This window comes from Pseudorasbora parva, chromosome 3 (genome assembly GCF_024679245.1).
Source record: "Pseudorasbora parva isolate DD20220531a chromosome 3, ASM2467924v1, whole genome shotgun sequence".
Lineage (NCBI taxonomy): Eukaryota > Metazoa > Chordata > Actinopteri > Cypriniformes > Gobionidae > Pseudorasbora > Pseudorasbora parva.
In genome coordinates, this window is record NC_090174.1 from 53,446,735 (window position 1) to 53,469,749 (window position 23,015).

A 23,015-nucleotide genomic window follows, 5' to 3' on the forward strand; every position below is an offset into this window, starting at 1 on the left:
GCCAGTGACGGACCAGGGCTGTCACTTTTCGATATGCATGCGAAGATGACGTGAAATATCCGTAATCGAACTATAAATAAACTATCCGGTTTTTAAAGTGCCATGTAGCGCAATTGTTTTTACTGTCGGTGCGTTTACATGGAGCACTGCAATCAGTTTAAAAGTCCAATCTGAAAGAAAATGCTCCATATAAACACCTGATCAATCGTAATAAAAATGCCCAAACTGAATGAAATTGTAATCGTTTTGAGATGGGTGGATAAACCTTTTCATGAATCGATCAAACTAAACATTTCACCATGTAAATGACCTGACCGGATTACTTTTGAGTGTGCGTCCTTATGTGATGTACACAGCGCGCGCCTTCACCACTGAAGAGCACACGTCGTGCTCATGCACCAAGCATGACAAGAGAGGAAAATACATTTTTCTGAGGGAGAAACTTTTTATTTCATAAGAAGTTATGAAGATAATGTTGGCATAATGACACTGTCATTAACTACTTCAGCTGCGCCTGACATTAGAATTTATTTTTTCTGAGATGATTATTACACTTTACAACAAATGAATAGCTTTTATAAAACCGTATAAGTCCTGGTGGCCGTTGAGAGTTGCTATGGCATCCGTAAACACATTCCAGCTGCTGGAGATGACGGCGTTGTAGATAATTGAATATATTCGAATGCATTGCTTGATATTTGAATTCCGTTTGAATTAGATTTTTTTCAAAAATGACAGCCCTAACGGACAGTAATCATTTTTGTGTGTAGCCTACCGATTGAAAGATTTAGTGGACTGTTTACATGAGACGTTATCTAAACCGATTTGGTGTTTACATGTAATGACTTTCAATCGCAATCATTTTGTCACATAAGCAGTTTGTCTGCCACATCAAAAATGTCGCCGCTGTTTTCTCCAGCAGCTGGAGTGTGTTAACTGAAGCCATAGCAACTCTTAACGGCCACCAGGACTAATACAGTATTATATTATAAGCTATTTAATTGTTTAAATAATCATCTGAGAAAAAAAAAAAATCTGTCAGGTGCAGTTTAAGTAAAAACTGCCTGGGGCAATATACGCTGTGTCATTACTCCAACATTATCTTCATAACTTACGAAATAAAAAGTTAACCCCTCAGAAAAATTTACTTTCCTCTCTTGTCAACATGAGCGCGGCGTGTAAGACTGATTATTACTGAACGTAGACCGAACCTCGCAAAAGACTTTTAAAAATGCCGAGTTGAAATAAAATGCTGCGTCAGCTCAACCAATCAAGTCCCGCCCTCGAAAGTTCCTGAACTTTGAAAAAGTACTACCTCGCGAGCAGGGCCGTTTGGAGGGGGAAATATTTACCTGGAACTTTATTTAGACCCTGGTTCCTGCGGTCTAAACACACAAAGTACCACCCAAAGTTCCTGGTTCCTGGGTAAAGTTCCTGTGGTGGAAACGGGGCTATAGGTACACTTCAATTATGAGAGACAGAATGAGAAAAGAAAATCACATTGGCTGATTTTTAAAGTATTTATTTGCAAATTATGGTGGAAAATAAGTATTCGGTCAATAACAAAAGTTCATCGCAATACTTTGTTATATACCCTTTGTTGGTAACGACAGAGATTAAACGTTTTCTGTAAGTCTCCACAAGGTTTTTACTGTTGCTGGTAGTTTGGCCAATTCCTCCATGCAGATCTCCTCTAGAGCAGAGATGTTTTGGAGCTGTCACTGGGCAACACTCCCTCCAAAGATTTTCTATGGGGTTGAGATATGGAGACTTTGAAATGCTTCTTACAAAGCCACTCCTTCGTTGCCCTTGGCAGTTTGTTTGGGATCATTGTCATTAGGGCTGAACGATATTCTGTTTTAACATCGACATCGCGATGTGCGCGTGACCGATAGTCACATCGCCGGCACATGCGATGTGAAGGGTAGGAGCTAGCCCATGGTGTTTTAAGAGAACGGTAGCACACAGTAAACATGAGTTTGTTGCTGGAGTGACATGCACGTTCCGCGTGCCTGCACAGTGATTGGTTCGCTGTGCCGCAGCTCACCGCTCACAGCCAACATTCACTGCTAAAATTCGTGACGAAGAGGATCCCCGGCATCCGCCGCAAAACAAAAAACGGTTTTGTACCAAAAATCATCCTTTTGGGACTATTTCAGCTACAAAAAGGAGAATGTTGACCAAAAAGAGGTACTTTGTTTGGAGTGTCAGAAAGCTGTGGCCACAAAACAAGAAAACACCACTAATTTGTCTGATCACTTAAAACGGCACCACAAAGCTCTTTACGACGAATACAAAGCAGGGCTCGACATTAATGCTTGTCCGGGACAAGTAGCCTACTTTTTGAAGGGACAAGTGAAAGAGAATTTTACTTGCCCGACGGACAAGAGCCTGATTAAAACCAAAAATAACTAGTGAAACACCAAAATGCAAGAATGTTTGTGCATTAATTTAGTACATGGCAATCGATAGTGGATAATAATATATAATGAACTGACGTTAATAAGGTCGTGCTGTTGACACTCGTGTAGCCTCTCGAGGAGAAATTACAACAAGCGTTTTTCTGAATACCATCACGACTGAAAATGACACTGATTTCATATGACAGTTCCATAAACAACTAATTAACATTCACTTAAAGTCACTTACATTTTAGGTGCAATATTTAGTGTTTTTGTTCTATTTCAGCAGTGAAAATTGTTCACAGCAGAAACGCAACGCGTCTCACTCACAGCAACAAGTGTGTTACTGAACGATTCAGCGTTTGAATGAATCGTTTAAATGAACGACTCTGTGACTCACTCATTAAGACGGTCACCTGCTGCCACCTACTGGAGGTTTAGTTTCATGTTTACACATACTTTCACACATTTCTTTTTGTCACTTGTAATGAAGCTTGCTTATTAGTGAAATTATTAATATAATGGAATGGTAATTATTGATTTTATCCTGGATTTATGGCTCTCAATATCACAATCTATATCGTTGGGGGAAAAAATATCGCAATGTAATTTTTTTCCAATATCGTGCAGCCCTAATTGTCATTCTGAAAGACCCAACCACGTTTCACCTTCAATGCCCTTGCTGATGAAAGGAGTTTTTTTACTCAAAATATCACAATACATGACCCCATTCATTCTTTCTTTACACGGATCAGTTGTCCTGATCCCTTTGCAGAAAAACAGCCCCAAAGCCTGATGTTTCCATGCTTCACAGAAAACACAGAAAACACATTTTTTTATTAAATCATACGTCATTAATAGCGGGTCACTTTCGCGATTTAGTACGATTGCGTTCACATCAGCAATGGAACCATACCGGAGTTTACATGAACCGAAACCCAGACCACCTTTTTAAGCGGACTCGGGTATGGTTCGAGGGTGCGCACCCGAGTTCGGGAGACTCGAGTAACATCATCCAAACGAACCGAAATCTGACGTCAATCGAACCCGGGTACGCATTAAAAGTGCTGGTGAAAGCACCCTTAAAGAAGTTATAGGTCTGTGAGAGCCAGAAATCTTGTTTGTTTGTAGGTGACCAAATACTTATTTTCCACCATAATTTGCAAACAAAATCTTTAAAAAATGTGACAACACAATTTTATGGATTTTTTTTTCTCATTCTGTCTCATAGTTGAAGTGTACCTATGATGAAAATTATAGACCTCTCTCATCTTTTTAAGTGGGAAAACTGGCACAATTGATGGCCGATGAAATACTTTTTTTGCCCCATTGTATATTATACACTTTTTTTAATGCTGGAGAAAATGATCATCAGATTTTATGTTTATCAGTTCAAGTGTTGCCATCATTAAAGCAAAAAGAGAGATATTAAGGTGTTTAAATTCAAATTCATTCAATTTTTTTAGTTCAGCTTTTTAAATATACATGTTCAGGCTGAAAATATGGCCTTTGGCACATACAACGATCTTTTCCAACTGTGTAGGATGAGACAATGCAAAAATCTCTAGTAAAGAGTTCATTTTAGGACCGAAATCAATAGTCGGTAGGCGTGCAGATAGTGAGAGTAGTTTTGTATGATCTAATCGCTGTGTTGTTGTAGTGTGATTAGCATCATGCCAGAGCTGCTGTTAAAGGGAATAGAAAAACAAGATTATCTTTCTTGTGCTTGTGTATTTCCTGCTGAAATTATTACAGAACATATCAAAGGGCTTTGTGTTGTTGTTGTTTTAAATAGCCAGGTGCTTTTATTTTTAGCTTTTAGTTTGTCACAGACTGACATAAACATAAAAATGTACTACTTACCAGTATTGTTGGTAGGCATAGGAATTGTGAGCTGTGTAACTAGTTCCGATTCTGTTCTATAAAAATGTTCCTGTTCTGTAGTGGTTCTATTTACATTTTTGTACTTTTGAGGAATAAATCATATATAAAGAGGTTCGTTTTTAGGATTAACAAGCATATAAATTAGTATGGGATTAGTATGATTTGATGCTCAAGAAACATTTCTTATTATTATCAATGATCGAAACTGTCTCTGTTCATCAAATTAAAGGGTTAGTTCACCCAAAAATGAAATTGATGTCATTAATGACTCACCCAAATATTGTTCCACACCTGAAAGCCCTCCGTTCATCTTCAGAACACAGTTTAGGTTTATATATTTAGTATATTGAGGTTTAAATTTTATATTTAAACCTCAAATAAAGATTCAAACGGTTGTGAATCAGTAGATTGATTCATGATTCAGATCGCCAATGTCATTTCAGCAGTTTGACACGCGATCCAAATCATGAATCAATCCGCTCATTCATGACCGTTTGACCATGAGCGCTTCAAGAGATTCTAATGAACTAACTGATGTCTCATATGGACTACTTTGATGATGTTTTTTTTCCCTTTCTGGACATGGACAGTATAGTGTGCATACACTTAGATACGCTGTCAGACTAAATTAAAAAATTTCACATTAAAAAAAATCTAGTATTTGACAATTTCTAACTGTATTCAAATGTAAAACCTACAAATAAATAAGCAGTTATGATCTGCAATACTTTAAGCAACTTGACTATTATTTATTAAAGAGCCATACAGGCACTTTGTAGGTAATGGCAATGCAAATTAAAATTATTATTTTTCTGGCCTCAAAATGACTCTAATTGGCCTCTTTGCATTGGAATTCTCTATTTTAACCTTAATTACTACACTAATTATAATATTTTTTTATAAAATTATAAAATATTTTAAGTGGTCATTAATGGACCATAATTATTGCACAAATAGTATTTAGTACCAAAAGATCTCCTCAAAATATTAAATAAATATTACTAAACTAAATATAGTTTATTAAATGACATTTATTTAATTGAAAAATAGTTGTGGTGTACGGTCACATTTAACAATGATAGTGGGGCTAAATACAAGAAGCGCATAACATTACACTGTTGAATCTCCATCACTCTCTATTTTAAAATTACACTGGAAATGCGAATGATGTAATAATCAATGCACACTATGCTAGGGGTGTGCGATACTGACAAAAAATTATATCTCGATATTTCCTGGGATTTTCTCGATGATGATATTTTGCTGAGTGTGTTATTGTAATGCTACCTTGGTACTGGTGAACAGCTGACTCCTAAAGTTTTTGATATTCTTCATATTCTGTGTGGTGGTCAGTTCACCACAATTGTATATATATATATACAATTAGGTAATTTTTGGACAAAAGGTTGACAAAAGAGACAGATTAAAATGCCAGGTGTGAACAGGTATGTGTCAAATGAAATTTGTTATGTATGTGTTAAATGAAATATTTCTTCAACTGGCTGCACATGCTAAGGTCTCCAGTCTAAGTGTGTGAATAGAGCATGAACTTTTTCTGAACCCAAAGCTTTGTGATTGACCTTGACAAAGACAAACCATAGCTACATTGTACAGGATCTGATGGAGACAGACTTATACAAGCTGTTGAAGACGCAGCACTTGAGCAATGATCACATCTGTTACTTCCTGTACCAGATCTTGCGTGGCCTGAAGTACATCCACTCGGCAAACGTTCTACACCGAGACCTGAAGCCATCTAACCTGTTGCTCAACACTACTTGCGACCTCAAGGTGAAGCACATTACGGTTCTATGCCATCATGTCATTTTAAAACACATTTAAAGGTGAAGTGTGTGATTTCTGCATCACCAAATGGAATAAAAGATGTTTTCAGAACCCTTGCACCCAACTTCCATTGACAGAATAAAAAAATGGAAATGGAAATAAATAAATAAATAAATAAATACATTTTTTAATATTTTGTATGATGAATTTAAATGAAATTGAATACAATTTGGATCATATTTGTATAATAAATTTAGGCTTAACACTTAAGACTGTTAGTATTTTTGTAATTGAGTCATTTTAGCATTTTGAGTCGTGTAGCATGATAAAGTAGCCTGACAAGCCAGACCCACATCAAGATGTTTTGTCTGGAAACTCACTATTGACAGGGCTCAATCCGAGGGGCGGTATAAACGGTTGTCTTTCAAACTCCCTCTGCACGCGATAGGATAGTGCTATAACCAACCAGAGAAACGAAATTGAAACAGAGCTAGTTGATAGATTAAACATTCGCCGTATCCGGTCAGCAAAACTCTGAACACATCTTCCCTTTTTAAGAATGACTTCAGTGCCGTTCTTTGTTCTTTTCTCAGAGAAAAGCTTAACTCCAAGTCTTCCAGAGTCGCCGTCAAAGCTGACTCGAAAGACCTTAAAGTATCGAAAGATACTTTAACAAAGGAAAATTAACACCCTTAAACAGGGCTTGAAAAATTTAATTTTTGCCGACCAGGCACTGTGACTAATGGTTTTCCAAAGTTACTAGCCACTCAGCATTTTCACTGGCCTCAAATTTGACATCAATACCATGGGGAAAACTATCATATAGATAATGTGGGAGCGGGTTTATTAGGCTGCTGTCACTTTAAGACCGGACACACAGATCCTTTATACCAGGGCTATTCAAATCTTACCCTGGAGGGCCAATGCAGTGCAGAGTTTAGCTCCAACCCTGATCAAACACACCTGAACATGCTAATCAATGTCTTCAGGATCATTAGAAAATCACAGGTGGGTGTGTTTGATCAGGGTTGGAGCTAAACTCTGCAGTGCATTGGCCCTCCAGGGTAAGATTTGAATAGCCCTGCCTTATACTGTTACACGTGCATTTTCTTTCTCAACTGTTTATGTTCACTTAAAATATAACTGACTGTGAAAACTTGCCAAGTATCCTTTTGTGTAAATTTGATTGTTCAAGCACAATAAAGCAAAAAATCTACTGGAATGAGTAAAATAATGCACAATACGCACAATCCCACACAGAAATTCAAGCCCTGAAACACCAATAATATTCATCCGGAGCAAAATGAATAAGTGGTGGAGGGTTTGTGTCTACTTACTGTCAGAGAGATGAGAGCGAGGAAACGCAGCTGCAAATGAGCATCGGTGTTTCATATATTGTACTATTGATATTAATCTTAAAATCTATATTTTTGACAACTCTTTATATATGTATAATATATAATATTATATATACATTTCAAAAGGGGCCAGTATGAGTATTACTGTATTACACTATGCCACTGCTGAAATCCACCCGCGTTTGGCAGGTTGGCGGGTATTAATGTCAAGACCTGCCCTTAAACCTTTAACTTAATTTTCACCATACCATTATTGAATTAAAGTCACAGCAGGCTCAGCTAGGATTAAGCTGGGTACTCACATATGTCTGTAACCTCTGTGTTATTGCTTTTAATCTTAGATCTGTGATTTTGGGCTCGCCCGAGTGGCCGATCCAGACCATGACCACACCGGCTTCCTGACGGAGTACGTAGCCACACGTTGGTACCGCGCACCAGAGATTATGCTCAATTCTAAGGTGAGAAATCACTGTTGATCTTTCAACGTTTTATTGGACTGATTATTCAAACACAGATTTGGTTTAGTCTGGTTAACCGTGTTATTGTCTCAAGAGTTTATTTGCTTGCTCTGTGCAACTGTCAGTCAGCAGTTTGGTGTTCGAAATCCTTATAAGAATTTAAACTGTTCTTTTAGGATTGTTATTGTTAGCTTTTATCACTATATTTTTCAATTTCATCTTAATTTAGGTTTCATTTTAAGTATTTTTTTCATGTGCTTTGCTATTTAGGTTTCACTTATTTTCAGATTTATTTGTTGAATGTTTTTTCCAGTTAGTAATTTTAAGGTGGGAGTACACTGTGCGATTTGGGACACTCGGGAGGTTGTGAGATATTGCAGACGCTACGAGTCATTTAATTTGATCATCGCATCAAATCAGCTGGTACACGGCATGACTGTTTGCACCGCGAGCTGGCCGCGATCAGACAAGCTTTCTCATTAAACACAGAGACCGGAGCTTTCAATGTTGCTGCTATAGCTTCAGATACAAAAAATAAAGAAAAAAGGTGTGCAAATGATTTGTTGAAAAGAAGAGAACAGTAGCCATTCCTTTTAACCGAAACAACCAGAGGGAGAGAGAGGGTGCCCGTGAGAGAGAGTGTGTGTGAGTGTGTGTGTGTGAACACTGTATGTTTGCAGCCACTGAGCTAATAATACTCATAGATTGAGCCTATGTGACGTGGTTGTGCATGATTTGGCCATAGGGGACAGTCATACGCTGGTGAAAATCGGGCCGACTCCCCGAACTTTAAACATGCTTAAATGATCGTAAGGTCGGGAGGTGCTCTTAACGTGCTCGGCTCGTCTCGCATTTCCTCTCACACGGCGCGAGCCGCGAACATACGAGCATCCACAATGTCCACGCGATTTCTCCCGAGAAGAAAAAATCGTCTGCGAGTTCGTACGACAGCAAAAATCGCACCGTGTACGCCCACCTTTAGTGCTTGAACGTATCAGTTACTTTGCCAAAGCAACATTTCTATGATTTGTTGTAATCTAATATTTATATTTTGCAATTCATTTAAATTTGTTAACATTAGTCCACAATAAACACTAATAATTCTTCAGCAAATCTTAGCATAATCTTAGCATTACTGAAAAAAAAAAAGTTGTATCTGTATTAGTTAAGGCACGGTGACATAACATGAACGTTTTTATTAACTGACATAAACAAAGGTTAATAAATGCTGTGGAAAATGATGTTAGTTCATGTAAATTAATGTGTTAACTAATGTTAACATATGAGCCTGAATTGTTGTGTTTCCATTTTAATTTTAAAAAGTAGCTAACGATAAAAACTTTTTTTTCTTTTTCTTATAAGAATAATTTGCACAAAAATGAAAATTGCCATCATTTGCCATTGCACCTTGATTGTAAACCTATGATGCCATATTTATGTTCCATGGTTCTGCCAAGATTGCCATTATTAATATGATATGTAAAATGCATGCTAAAAACACTTTTGTTAAAGGTTGATAGCAATCTTCTTATATCTATGTCTTTCTCTCAGGGTTACACTAAGTCCATTGATATATGGTCGGTTGGTTGTATTCTGGCTGAGATGCTTTCGAATAGACCCATCTTCCCTGGGAAACACTATCTGGACCAGCTTAACCACATCTTAGGTAAACAACCCTGTGGACTTTAGATTTCCCTGCCATCACAGCTCAGGGTGGACACTAGTGAAGGTTTTGGGTTCATGATGCAATTTTCCTGTGATTGTAGTGTCTTTAGTCACATAGGATTTATAGCTGATTAGAAACTGTAGATTTCAAGTTGCATACTTCCAGAGCTGCATTGAGATGAATAGGAACACTAACGGATATCTTTCCGGGTATTAAAGCATTTATAAACCTGTTGCCAACAAAGGAGATGCTTGAAGGGCTCCCTGTGGAAGAAGAAATGAAGACTAAATATTAGTTTTTCTCCCGAAAAATGCATGTTTTTAGCATGCATTTTTCTGACATTTTTTACTTAATAAAAGTAATTATTATTGTTATTATGATATGTTTCTTATTTTTTTATTTAAGGATAGCACAGCAAACCCGGAGCTTATATATTTTTTTACAGATTCTTTTAAAATAAATAATAATATTTTTTTTATAAAAAAATATATTTTATCATATATTTTATTAAGCACAGCAAACATGGAGTTTTTAAATGTTATTTTGAATCACAATTTTTATCTGAAAAAATGCTATTACGTTGTGTAAATTGAAACCAAACGTATCTTCGTAAGATTTTTTTACTGCCATGGTTTTCATAAAGCTGTCCATCTGTAATGGAAACATGCTCACTCATTCTGAATAATTGATGTACATTGCGCGCTCTTCAAAAGCTCAGCATAGGCCATTCATCTCTTGGTTGAAACATGATGCATTGTGGTCAGTTTTGCATCGTAAGACTGAGATAAGCATTTGATGGTTATCGCAAAAAGGCTTAATCATCATTTCCCTTGCAAGTTGAAGCACATCAGATGTCAGTTGCTTCCCTTCTCTTTATTTTTCCTTTCTCCGTCTGTTGCTTGAGGTAAAAACTCAGTGTTTCCTGTCGGAGATGCTGTTGATTTTGACCCTGCAACAAGCTGATAACGTGTCAATGCTGCTATGTGTGTTTGAGGGTGTGTGTTTTCCCATCAAACCCATATTGAAGAGACCATATTGTGTAGTAACACTTTCTTCCATTAACACGTGTGTTTGAACCTGTCTGGCCTGTGCGAGCAGATGTTTCCCTGTTGATAACGCTACTTATTTCCTCATTTAGATTGAGCATGCACATCATTAGCTTGGCACACTGGGTTATTGTTGTACCATCTTTCATTCTCTCAGCACTTATTTTCTTGCATATATTTAATTTGGTGTCCACAGCAACCAAAAATAAGTGTCGCATTGTGGTTAGGTTATTAAATGTGCCATATTCTGCAACTGCAGCATTTGCTGTTTCATAATTTCTAATTAAATAGGCTGTTTTTCTTACTGTACTTCAAAGATTTCCAAATGCAAATGTCCTCCTTTATGATGGGCTAATCTCCATGTTGTATAGTCACACTGTCATTAATCACAGCTACTGAATAGTTATGTAAACATGAGCAGCTATATGTTAATGAGCTCATGGTTCTGGTGTCAATACCATTACAAAATGAACCATTTTGGCAGCAGATTTTTCATAAATGGTCTGAGACTGAGTGGGTTTAGGAAGCAGTTTTGTGTTGGTTTTTTTATATAGTACACTTTATTTTTTAAGTGTCTTGGCGGTAAAAAAATTAATACTTCTATTAAGCGAGGACGCAATACATTTATTAAATTGTCAGAGCAATGTATATTTTTATTTCAAATAAATGCTGTTCTTTTGAACTTTCTATTGATCAAAGAATCCTGAAAAATATATTACATTTTCCACAAAAATATTAGGCAGTGTTTCATGAGCAGCAAATCTTATCAGAATGAATTCTGAAGGATCATGTGACACTGAAGACTGGAGTAATGATGCTGAAACTTCAGCTTTTGCAGCACAGGAATAAATGGCATTTTTAAAATACATGAAGACACATACTTTTTTTAAAATTGTAATATTTCACAAGAATACAGTTTTTTTTGCTCTTGGTGAGCAAAATGCACTTCTTAATAATCTTTTAAGAGTGATGCTGTAAAGTATGAAACTTGAGAACGTTGCGGCTTTAGCTGGCCAGGATGGCAAAGAATGACGCAACAAAACTAAGCACATCTGAAAGGAAAGAGTTCTTCCCCTTTTCTCTTTTGCTTTTATTCACTCACGCTCATTCATAATTTCTATACTCATTATTGCACTTCTCCTTAAGTCGTTTCCTCCCTCTATACTCTAATCGGTTTTATTTATTTTCTTTCTCCTGTAGGTATTTTGGGCTCCCCCTCTCAGGAGGACCTCAACTGCATCATCAACATTAAGGCGAGAAATTACCTGCTGTCACTTCCTCTCCGCTGCAAAGTCCCCTGGAACCGCTTGTTTCCTAATGCAGATCCTAAAGGTCAGAGTTCAACTCCACACACCTTGATAAAAGGAAACCGGTCCTTGTAATTGGGAGACAAAGCCCTCTTAAATGCCAGCATGCATACTCGCAGTCGACTCGCAAGCAATTTTACAACTAATATTTGAAGTTTGTTTTTAATGAACTAGTGATATTTGGGTTTGAGTACTGTGTGTATATTTGGCTCTGTTTTTTTACAGCGTTGGACCTGTTGGATAAGATGTTGACCTTTAACCCTCATAAGAGGATTGAGGTGGAGGAGGCACTTGCTCACCCATACCTGGAACAGTACTATGACCCCACAGATGAGGTCAGTTCACAAATTTTCTTTCTTAATTCCGGCAGGATAACTTTTGATGATAGAATCTTTCTAAAAAAGTATGTAGGAAAAAGTACATAACTAAAAATAAAAAGTACTCTTAAAAAAAAAAAAAATTTGCACCAAAAAAAAACCTATATTTATATGTGTGTGTGTATGTATATATATATATATATATATATATATATATATATACACTAAGAAACCAACAAGATCAACAAGACAAACATTGCAGTAATAGTAATATTTCATTCACATGCTTAATAATAATAATGGTAAATGGACTGCATTTATATAGCGCTTTTAACAGACCTATGGCCATCCAAAGCGCTTTACATATTGCCTCACATTCACCCATTCACACACTGACGGTGGTAATAATAATAAGATAATGCACTAAGAAACTAGAGTAACAGGACAAACATTGCAATATAATAATAATCTTCCATTCACATCCTAAAAACATTATTATTACAGGGTAAAAATGCGCAAATAAGAAACAATAAGAGCAACAAGACAAACATTGCAACAACTACAACAATTATAATAATTATTATTAATATTAATAGAGTTTAGTGGTCATAATACCAAATATTTTACCAGAATTAAGCATTCTGGTGCAATTTCAATTTATAGTCTATCAGTCATCATAATGAAGTAAACCCTGGCATGGATTACTTTGTACAATGACCAAGTTTGGTTCATTACATTTAGTCATGGCCACAACATATTAACTTGTGGGAAAGTGATATGTCCTGGCCATGAGATCATTTTGTCAAGGTAATGTTATGGCCACGCTATATTATATTGTGCGGAATGTTCTTTGTTGTTTGAACGTCCTAGTCGTGTCAGTGCTGACTTGCCTATTGAGTCGCAATATGATGCTGTCTTTGACCAAAAACTTTTGCTCAAAGATGAGGCTGTGCCAGCTGTTTTGGAATCAGCAAGGACCTCACAAACGTTAAGCAACGTATTTTATTTGTAAACCAGTAATGATGGTTAAAGGGTTATTTCACCCAAAAATGAAAATTCTCTCATTAATTACTTACCCCGTAAGACCTCCATTTATCTTCCCAACACAAATGAAGATATTTCTGTTGAAATCCGATGGCTCAGAAAAGCTTTCATTGACACCAATGTCATTTCCTCTCTCAAGAGCCATAAAAGGCACTAAAGACGATGTTACAAAGCCCATCTCCCTACAGTGATTCTGCAATAATTTTATGAAGTGACAATAATAGTTTTTGTGCGTAAAAAAAATTAAGTAACGACTTGTATAGTGATGGGCCGAATTCAAAACAATGATTCGAACGGTTGTGAATCATGAATCAAAACGCTGATTCATAACCGTTCAAAACACTCTTTTTATAATGGCTAAATCTGTTGATCGCGCAGTGCGAGTTTATCTTACACTTGCTAAGACTCCCGTTATAGTGACACTCTTACTCTACACAATGAACCTCTTACTGTGTTTACATCATGTATGCAAAGACGTCAGCCAATCACAGCAGACACGCCCTTCAAACAGATTGTTCAAATCAGATGGCTAGAATCAATGGAAAATAGCCGTTTATTTCTAAATCAAAAATTATGTAAAAATCATATTAACATTTACAACTATGCCTCAGGAAACTTTATAAATGTATATTATTAAAGAAAATGATTTAAAAATCCATTTATGACCCTTTAAACTTGTGGCCATGAGAAATGGATGTCATTCCCTCAACATAGGATCTCGAGGACATAAGGATGTTACCTCGACAAATTTGTGGCCAAAAGTTAATGTGATGTTCTCACAAATACAACATATAAGCCACAACATATTCATTTGTGGGAACGTGATATGTTATTAATTTGTGACGACACGACAAAACTATGTGAACTGAACATTCACCCTCATTTTGTGATTCTGGATGACTCACTTTAATAAAGTAAAGGATAAATGTAAAAACTATTCTGCTGTTCTCTGCTAGCTTTATGTTCGCCGCTCTTGCTTATCTTAGAGTTTATAGTGATCAAAGGTTGAGCGTTTCAAACAAGAGCACTATGAAGTGCACTCTTAGCCACATGACTACAATAACCTTTGACTATTTACAAAGTGTCTGTTAAGATGTGATTGATGGTTTTAGCATGAATACAGGATTACTGGTGCTACCATGTCACATTATCTGTATTTTTTTGGTGCCTTTTTTCAAAACGGCAGTTTTGTTGACGCTAATTGTGTCTATAATATTCAAAAATGACAAATGACATTGTTGTATGGTTTAGCACCTGTCCTATTGCACAAATGGCTACACTGAACACATACTTTATGAATATCATTTGCGATTTGTATGTAGGACTTCCTCTACCAGCACTGAAAAACAGCTTTAGAGATTAATATTGCTGTACAGGTATAGGCAAATGAATTTTGGTTAAAGAATTTTATCCCATAATCCCATGCATTATTTCTTCTTAACAGCCTGTTGCTGAGGCTCCGTTTAAGTTCGAGATGGAGCTGGATGACTTGCCCAAAGAGACTTTGAAAGAGCTTATCTTTGAAGAAACTTCACGCTTTCAAACAGCCTTCAGACCATAGCCTATCACTCAGGTAAACTGCAGACTGAAGCCAAATGCTTGGGTCAAATGGACAAAAGATTCAATGACATGGCCAAATAAAAAAAGGCTGACAGTTTATTTTGGAAAAATAAGCATGAACCTTAAGTAAGTGCAAAGGATCAAGTCATTTTAAGCTCTTTAAAGGGTTAGTTCACCCAAAAATCAAAATTAGCCCATGATCATCCTCAACCCATCCTAGGTGTATATGACTTTCTTCTTTCAGACTAATACAATCAGAGTTACATTAAAAAGCTTCCGAGCATTATTATGGCTGTGAATAGCTTCTGTTTTGTAGTCCATAAAAATGCATCTATCCATGATAAAAGTGCTCCACACGGTTCCGGGGGGGTTAGTAAAGGCATTTTGAAGCGATGCATTTATGTAAGAACAATATCCAAATTTAAAACTTTACAAACTGTAATCTCTAACTTCCATGCCAGTATGGAAGTTAGAGATTACAGTTTGTAAAGTTTAAAATTTGGATTTTAAAAGCAGACCCTGTACGAATGAGAGCCTAAACTTTACTGATTTTATTGTTATATAAATATGATGCATCTTTTTTCACTTCAGGAAATCACTGTACAGCTGAATAAAACGGTACAAAAGTGCTCATTAAAGTCTTATCCATAAACGCTCTCTCACCCTTGCATTATGATCAGTATAGACAGCGATTTACACAAAAACACTCCTTACAACTAACAGTAAACAAATATATACATACAGTACCTTATGCATTTTCAGGGGGTGCTTAATGAACTTTATATCCGTAAATCAACTATTATAAATGTGCGCAATCTCCCTTTCATTACTGCCATGACCAGTGTCGCTCTAGAGACTATAAGCTGTATTATGAAAAGTTGGTACTGATCCATCCTTGAACTTAATATTTTTTTATCCAAACCTGCCTTGGTTTGTCCCTCTTTCAGGCTATGCGCCTGCTTTGCTTACAAGACATTGTTGTCGCTATAGCTGCTCGAGTGAGGAGAAAATGGCACACAGTGTACAACTTTCTGAGGGCGGAAACTGTTAATACGGAATAGTCTGTCAGCGTCGTGGGTGCACAGATGCACATGCACAGATTAGGCGGCGGTTATATTATAATAGATCCCCTACATATGTCAGAAGGGGATAGAAATTTGAGCAGCTAATTTTTTCACATGCTTGCAGAAAAAGGCTTACTAAAACCAAAGTTACTGGGTTGTCCTTTTGTTTTCTGGGTTGGTAGATGCACCAGGGACCAAATTGTAGCACTTAAACATGGAAAAAGTCAGCCTATCATGATATGTCACCTTTTAATATTTTGTTACAATATAAAATTGAAATGCATCCTTCCTTAATGAATTTAATTTCTTACTAAAAAAAAGCTTACTGACCCCAAACTGTTAAACACCTTTAGTTAATGTGATCAAAATAAAGATTTAAATGTGTTTGTCAGTAGCGTAAAGACATGCAATGTTTCCGGATGATTCTCTGTAGGGAGCAGTTCTTCCTTTTACACTTCATGGATTACAAAAGAGTGCCAAGAACATTATTAGTTGCTTTCCATTAAGCCGCCCGTTGGTAGTAGGATTAAGTTTAAACGCGTCCATGAAGACGGAGGTAAAATGCAAACAGTGTCTTTGTTTATAGTGCTTCAATGATTCAACAATTGCTTCCAGTAAGCTTCCTGTTGTGTCTTCTTCTTTCCAAGCATTAGAATATAAATAAAAAGCCCATACCTTTGCTACTGTTTAAAATAGTGCTGGGATAAACAATTATTTTTTTAACAATTAATCTATCGATTATTTTTTCGATGCAGCGATTAATCTAACAAATCTTTTTCCCTGTCCGATTCCGATTCGATTATTTCCCAATTAATTGCCTAATAGCAATTTATACATGTTGATTTAATTATCTGAATGAAAAAACTAATTCCTTAACGTTGAAATATGTTAATTGCTCTTAAAATTCCAAAATAAAAGACTATACAAGAGCAATGGATTCAATAAAACCCTTGAAAACATAAGTACACACACACACACACACACACACACACACACACACAAATAAATAAGTATAAACCAACAACAAAGAAACACAATATACGATTTTTCTATGTATGCAACTCAGCCTACAGGCTATGCCCATCGATTAAATATCAACAAGTTGGCTAATCAAATCCCGGGACACTGAAGCGTGCCGTGATCGTCTCAGCTGCGTGGCGTGTCCGTTTTTATTTCGGCTTCCATGTTAACAGGTTGGAGTTTGCACACTGCCTGCGTGACGCGCGGAAAACGCGTGCATGCTAAAATAGAAGAGCACCTATTTTTCACGCGATACGCGAGCGTGTTGGAAGCGTCTCCAGGCAAAATAGAATAGGAAAAGATGTTTATATATCATTTTGACACGAATATTAATAAATTACATTTTCATGTTTGAAAGTCTCTAGGTTAACATAAATGCAGATATAGGCCTAATTGTAATAATAAAAAACGACAATTATCGATTTTGAAATATTGCAACTGTCAATACAGAACGAAATATTCTGTAACCTATTTTGCCGGCAATACCATAGATATGTGGTCAATAGGCTACTGCCGACGTCGTCTTTGCTGTATCAGTAGGCTATTTATGTTTAACGTTAAGTATAGGGCTTCCCTCTGCATCAATAGCAGCAGCAGTGCCACGTCAGACACGCTTCTAGTGTGAAAGGCAGAGAAAACGAATAGACAGTAAAAGAAATGGACAGAGCTATCCCATTGACTTCAACGGGCGAAAATGAGGCCAATCAGAGGCACTCACTTCCTGATGGCTGAGCGAACTGCGCAGGCTCAGACTAAGCTTGACGACGTAGATGTGACGTGAGCCTCCTGTCTGACAGCTGTAGGTCTTCTAGTAGTTGTGGAAAGTAAAATCTGACTCATGTTGTTTAAATGTTTTGTCCCGTTGCTTTTGGTTCACTATGGGCTTCTCCCCATTCTTCCCCCTAGACTTTATCAGACTTTGTCTCCACGTCCCCCGACTGTCTCATAGACAGTAAAAGATTGCTTCTGAGCGTCTCCTCAGGTCTATACGGTAATTTCTCAACTGTGCGACAGAGTCGCGTTGGTTATGACGCAATCGTTAGCCTATTTTTACAAAAACAGCTTCTACGGGGCGATAGTGTAAGATACAAGGTAATGGAGCCTTTTATGCATTGTCGTGTTTCTTTAGAAATAAACAATGGACAAATGGAGTCTTTAAACGCCTCTGATGTAAAGTTATTCACTGTCAAAGTGACTCAAAAATGAATAGGAGTCAATGGGATGCTAACAGCAGGTGATGGCTTGGTTAGCAATGGCAGCCCCTAGGGTTGGAACGCTTTCCGAGTGCTAGATTACCCCCTTGAGAAAATTAGATTAGACATTGAACATTTTAAATTTAAAACAGCTTATTATGTAGGTAGCCAATGTGCCCGATGCTTTCACTTGATGCAAACGTTTGTTTTTGTGATTAAAATACATAAAGTATTACCAAAACATCTGTCTTCCGGTGTTAAGGAATTTGTTTATGTAGCAGTGACATCAAAACGCATGCATGTGCGCCTGTGTTAAGAGCGCTTGTTCCGTGCGCACCAACCCGCAAGCCTTGCACTTCTGGAAGTCTGAGGAGCCACTCGTGTTGATACCATAGATATACATAATAAATAATATACTTATATTAATAAATAATATACTTTATTATGTATATCTATGGTTGCTACTACTCTCCGGCGGCACCATCTTTATTTTGAGTCTGACGAATCGACGCGCATATTTTGCGTCGATGTCCCAGCCCTAGTTTACAATCAATCAACCCTGTCCGCTACTCTGCCGTGCAGTCAAAATCTGTGAGCTTCCCCACTACCAACACACCTGTGTCTCATTATTACTCTTAGCTCTTCATATCCCATACCAGAACGCCACCCATGGACAAATGTATAATTACACACAAATGGCTTCAACATTAGTAATTATAAGCATGGCTACTTGCATACTGACCCCAAACTTTTGAATACTAGTGTACATTCTAATGCGTTTTATTTACTCTTCAAAGCCTGTTTTTACGCTTATTTGGCACTTTAATAAAATACAAAAAAAACATACATTTTGGACCCAGATGGAATTTAGGTAAAGCTTTATTCTAGTGTCTTTGTTACACGGACGTCACTATAGTAATAACTATAAATTAGGCATAATTATGTTCAACTAACCCTAAACCAAACCCTAACCCTAAAGTTAGTGCATGTTATTTATTATTACTCAGTACTTGAATATATAATTAGACTGTTACGAGGACACCTTAAAATAGTGTAACCAGAATTAGATTTTTATTTGCATTGTGTTCCATTTTGGCCATAACTAAACCTATTTTTTTCTGTCTGTAGGTCTGGATTCGATCATGCTGATGCTTCTGTCTCCACACCACTGTGCGCCGTGGTCCTCTTTTGGTCTTCATTGCAATCATCATCATCATCATCATCCTCCTCGTCGTTATCTCTTCCTTTTTCTTGAACCCTTAAACTACAGGCAGCCCACAAAGTTCATCTGACCCCATTTAAAAACATGGAATCCTGCACCCTCCTGCATCCTTCAAATCTCATTAATGGAAGAAAAGTGTAGAGCTTTTCTCTCACACTCTTCCTCTGCATCTCATCCTTCTTGCTTATCTGTGTGAAAGTGTGCCTGCGTGTGTTTGTAGATCCATCTAGTCTCAGAATAACCCTTTTTTCTCTCAGTCCTGTTACACTTAAGTAAAAAAGAAACGTCTATGATTGTATTAGTGTCGTGCTTCTCTTTAGCCTCCTGTTAATATTTCCAACTAGCTGCTTTTCTAAGGTGTCTGTAAGCCATTTTGAAGTCCCACAGAGGTCAAACAGGGAGAGAAACGAGGGCTCAGATCTCCTCTATTATAATATATATATATGCAGTGGACAAGCATTTATCCACATTGTGCATCGCCAATCTCCTCAAAGTGCACAGAGCTCGAAATTTGCCACGGTGTCTTTTTAAGGATTTAATATATTTCCATAGATGCAAATATGTATTTAATAATGACCCCTTAAAATTGCTTAAATCTTTCATTAATTTATCAAATAAATTTTTGTACATTTTAACTCCTCCAATCCCCCTTTATGTGCCTTTAGGCAATTTTATGTAACTGATATAGATTAAAGAAATATAAAAAATATAGAAATTTGTACATTGATTCTCAATCATAACTTTTAGAAAAAAGACTAAATTTGCTTAAGCACCAAAGAAAAGGCTGTTTTGAAGATATGACACCACTTGTGTCCAAAAGTTGACCTAAGCCCTCACATTACCTGCAAAAAAAAGGCAAGTGCTATGCAGGTGAATGTATTTCTCAAAATTCAGGTGTTTTTGAATCTAACGACGCACGTAGATCCATTTAGGAACTGGAATTTATCACTTAGCTAGGTTTAGAGGAACTTCTGGCATGGGACAAAGAACAATCTTGAGTTTTTTCAGTCATAACTGGTGAATTTCAAATCGATGTCTATTATAAAAGTACAGTGCCTGTTCATCTGTATTCATTCTTTCTTTTTGTGTATTTCTTTCTCTTTTTTTCTCTTGTATCAATAAGACTGTGCCCTTGCATGACTGTTAAAAAGCTTTCTATACAAAGAAAATGGAAGTGCCACACTGCTGGGGATTCCGCAATTGGACTCTCAGGTTTTTGTTATAACCTACATTTTGTGGTCTCATATTTCCTATAGAGTATTATGCGTTCAAAAAGAATCATAAGAAGAAAAAATTATTTTGCTTGTACATTTTGGTTGCACTTCTTTCAAAATCCAGGTTCCTTTCAGTGTTTGAAAACAGTAATCGAGATTAGCTTTTTAGATTAACTAAATCAGCCAGCTCAACCAGAACGTCAGGTTTAATTCCACATGGAAATTGGGAGTCTCTCGCCATGGAAATGCACCTTTTATTACTCCATTTTTAACCATAAGATATTTTCTGCTGGTGAATGAATAATGTGGTCGTCGAGACCCAGGCGAAATGAAAGAGAATGTCTGTCTAGAACTGCGTGCTATAATGCATACTTTTGTGCAATTAGTGAGCGAAATAGCACTTGGGACATTTGAAAATGGAGCTCAGTCGGACGTTGACGAAGATATTAAGTTATTGATACTGATGTGCGCACATGTGCATGGCTTCAGCGAAGTGTTTCTTTTCCACACTTGCTTCCTCTTTGGTTTACAAACTCCAAATCCACGTTACTTTAGCCTATAAGTATCTGACAAAGCGCCACCTAGTGGTGGTATCAGATGTGGGTTGATCAAGGAGAGAACGGGCTATTATCTTACATAGGCTATATAATAAAAAATAAATAAAAAAGCAACACTCTGTAAGATAGCTTCTGCCGAATCAGTGTGCAGCCTGTCTGTTTCTGTGTGCCTTTATGCAACACAAATACATTTATCGTGCAGCTTTGTTTTGTTGGGGATCAGTTGTGAGTTTTTTGGGGTATACTCTTGAATTATATATATATATATATATATATATATATATATATATATATATATATATATATATATATATATATATATATATATATATATATATAATAAAACTGAAAACCAAAAAAAAAAAAAAATCTCAACACTCAATGTAATTAAGTCCTATTTGTCACAACTTTTGTGATTTTGTTTGAGGAAGTATAAAGAAAAATAAATGCGCATTTTATTTTTGCCCTACTTGGTTTGATCCTGTTGCATTTTGCCTTCAGTTCTTGAAAGTTTTGTGCAAAACTTTTTATTGTAAAAATTAATGTCTAGTGATTTATTGTTAATCTTGTAAAAAAAAAAAAAGTATTGTGTATTAATCTCCTTTTTGCAATGGCCAACTTTTGTTGTGAATTTCACTTAAAAGCTTTGAAACCCCCAGGTTTGGGACCCTCGGATGTGTTTCAGAGGGTGTCGGTAAAGTCACTTGGGAAACTTGTGATTATAAACATTTAAAAAAGTTATTAAAATCTTTTGAATCTATTGAAAAAAGTGGCATTTTGTGTCAAAGGCTTGTTTTTACTGCTCAAAAAGACAGCAGACGTGCGTTAATGATTGATCTCTGCATCTGCCAAGTCATGTAACCTAGAAACAGCAGAATAAAACAAATTGTATTATAATTCTGCCTTATGTCTTCTTGATGTTAGCGGTGTTTCATGTGTTGTTGGAGTGTTTATAGAGTGTTTATCTTAAAGTCTACAACAAATGTGCTGAACGTATCAGAGACTGTTCATTGAAAATGTCTTCTGTAAAACCGATAAACAGCCTTGACTTGAAAAGAATCTAATATTCTGATAAAAACCGATAAACAAAAATGCCAATTTGTTAACTTTAGTACAAATTTAGTACAATGTCAAATAAAAGCAAATAATTTTGAAAACAACATATAGGCCTGTTATAACTATATATTATTTTTCTTGCACATTATAAGTGGTGAAAATATATATTTTGTACAGGGGGTCCCTTACAATGCAACCCCTCATCACGCAGCATGGAGCTTGTTGTTGTTTTGGCGTTCTGTCACTGACTGTCTACAACATTACGGAGCACTGATGAAGTGCGATGTCTGTGTGAGCAGGTGCGCGAACACATGGAAATCTGATGGAAATACATATGTGACAGACAGGTATAGGGCATTGTATCAGTATCACTGCTTTGGAAGGACATTTTTTTAAATCTAAGACTTCAATAAAAGATATACATGTTTTTGTTTTTAGCGGCACCTAGCGGTGAAGCTGTGAATTTGATCCACCATCCTTTTCGGAGCATATAGAGAAGCTATGGTGGCCGACACAGGACAACGATGTCGTCATCTGAGACTGCAGAGAGTAGCTGTAAGGCAGTTTGTCCGTTTAGGGCTACTGTAGAAACATGGTGGCGCAAAATGGCGACTTCACTGTAAGGGGACCTGCGGTGTATGGAGATAGGCTAGAAATGTCTCATTCTAAGGTAATAAAAAACGGATTAATTAGTAGGCTAGCTATATAATGTCTTTATTCTGCACTGAAAACATACCGGAAAAAATGATATTGCATTTCTATTTACAGATCCTCATAAATACTACAAATTAAATCTTTAATATTTAGACCACGTTTATGATTGTTTTATATCAGGATGTGGAATGAGTTTCAACCAATATAA

The 23,015-nt window shown here is 36.6% G+C and overlaps 1 protein-coding gene across 2 annotated transcripts in view; it reads left to right on the forward strand.

Annotated features, from left to right (window-relative positions):
• Nucleotides 1-21,352, forward strand: part of mapk1 (mitogen-activated protein kinase 1) — a 44,614-nt gene extending 23,262 nt beyond the window's left edge. Inside the window, exons 3-10 of one of the 2 annotated variants that reach the window (XM_067439469.1) lie at nucleotides 5,888-6,077; nucleotides 7,771-7,887; nucleotides 9,439-9,553; nucleotides 11,800-11,931; nucleotides 12,132-12,241; nucleotides 14,712-14,734; nucleotides 14,815-14,843; nucleotides 19,230-21,352. In XM_067439469.1, coding sequence (XP_067295570.1) covers nucleotides 5,888-6,077; nucleotides 7,771-7,887; nucleotides 9,439-9,553; nucleotides 11,800-11,931; nucleotides 12,132-12,241; nucleotides 14,712-14,734; nucleotides 14,815-14,843; nucleotides 19,230-19,396 — 883 coding nt within the window. In that variant the 3' untranslated portion in view covers nucleotides 19,397-21,352. Of the gene's footprint in view, nucleotides 1-5,887; nucleotides 6,078-7,770; nucleotides 7,888-9,438; nucleotides 9,554-11,799; nucleotides 11,932-12,131; nucleotides 12,242-14,711; nucleotides 14,844-19,229 lie in introns of both variants that reach the window. The other variant, XM_067439468.1, reaches the window with a different exon arrangement.
• Nucleotides 21,353-23,015: the final 1,663 nt, after the last annotated feature.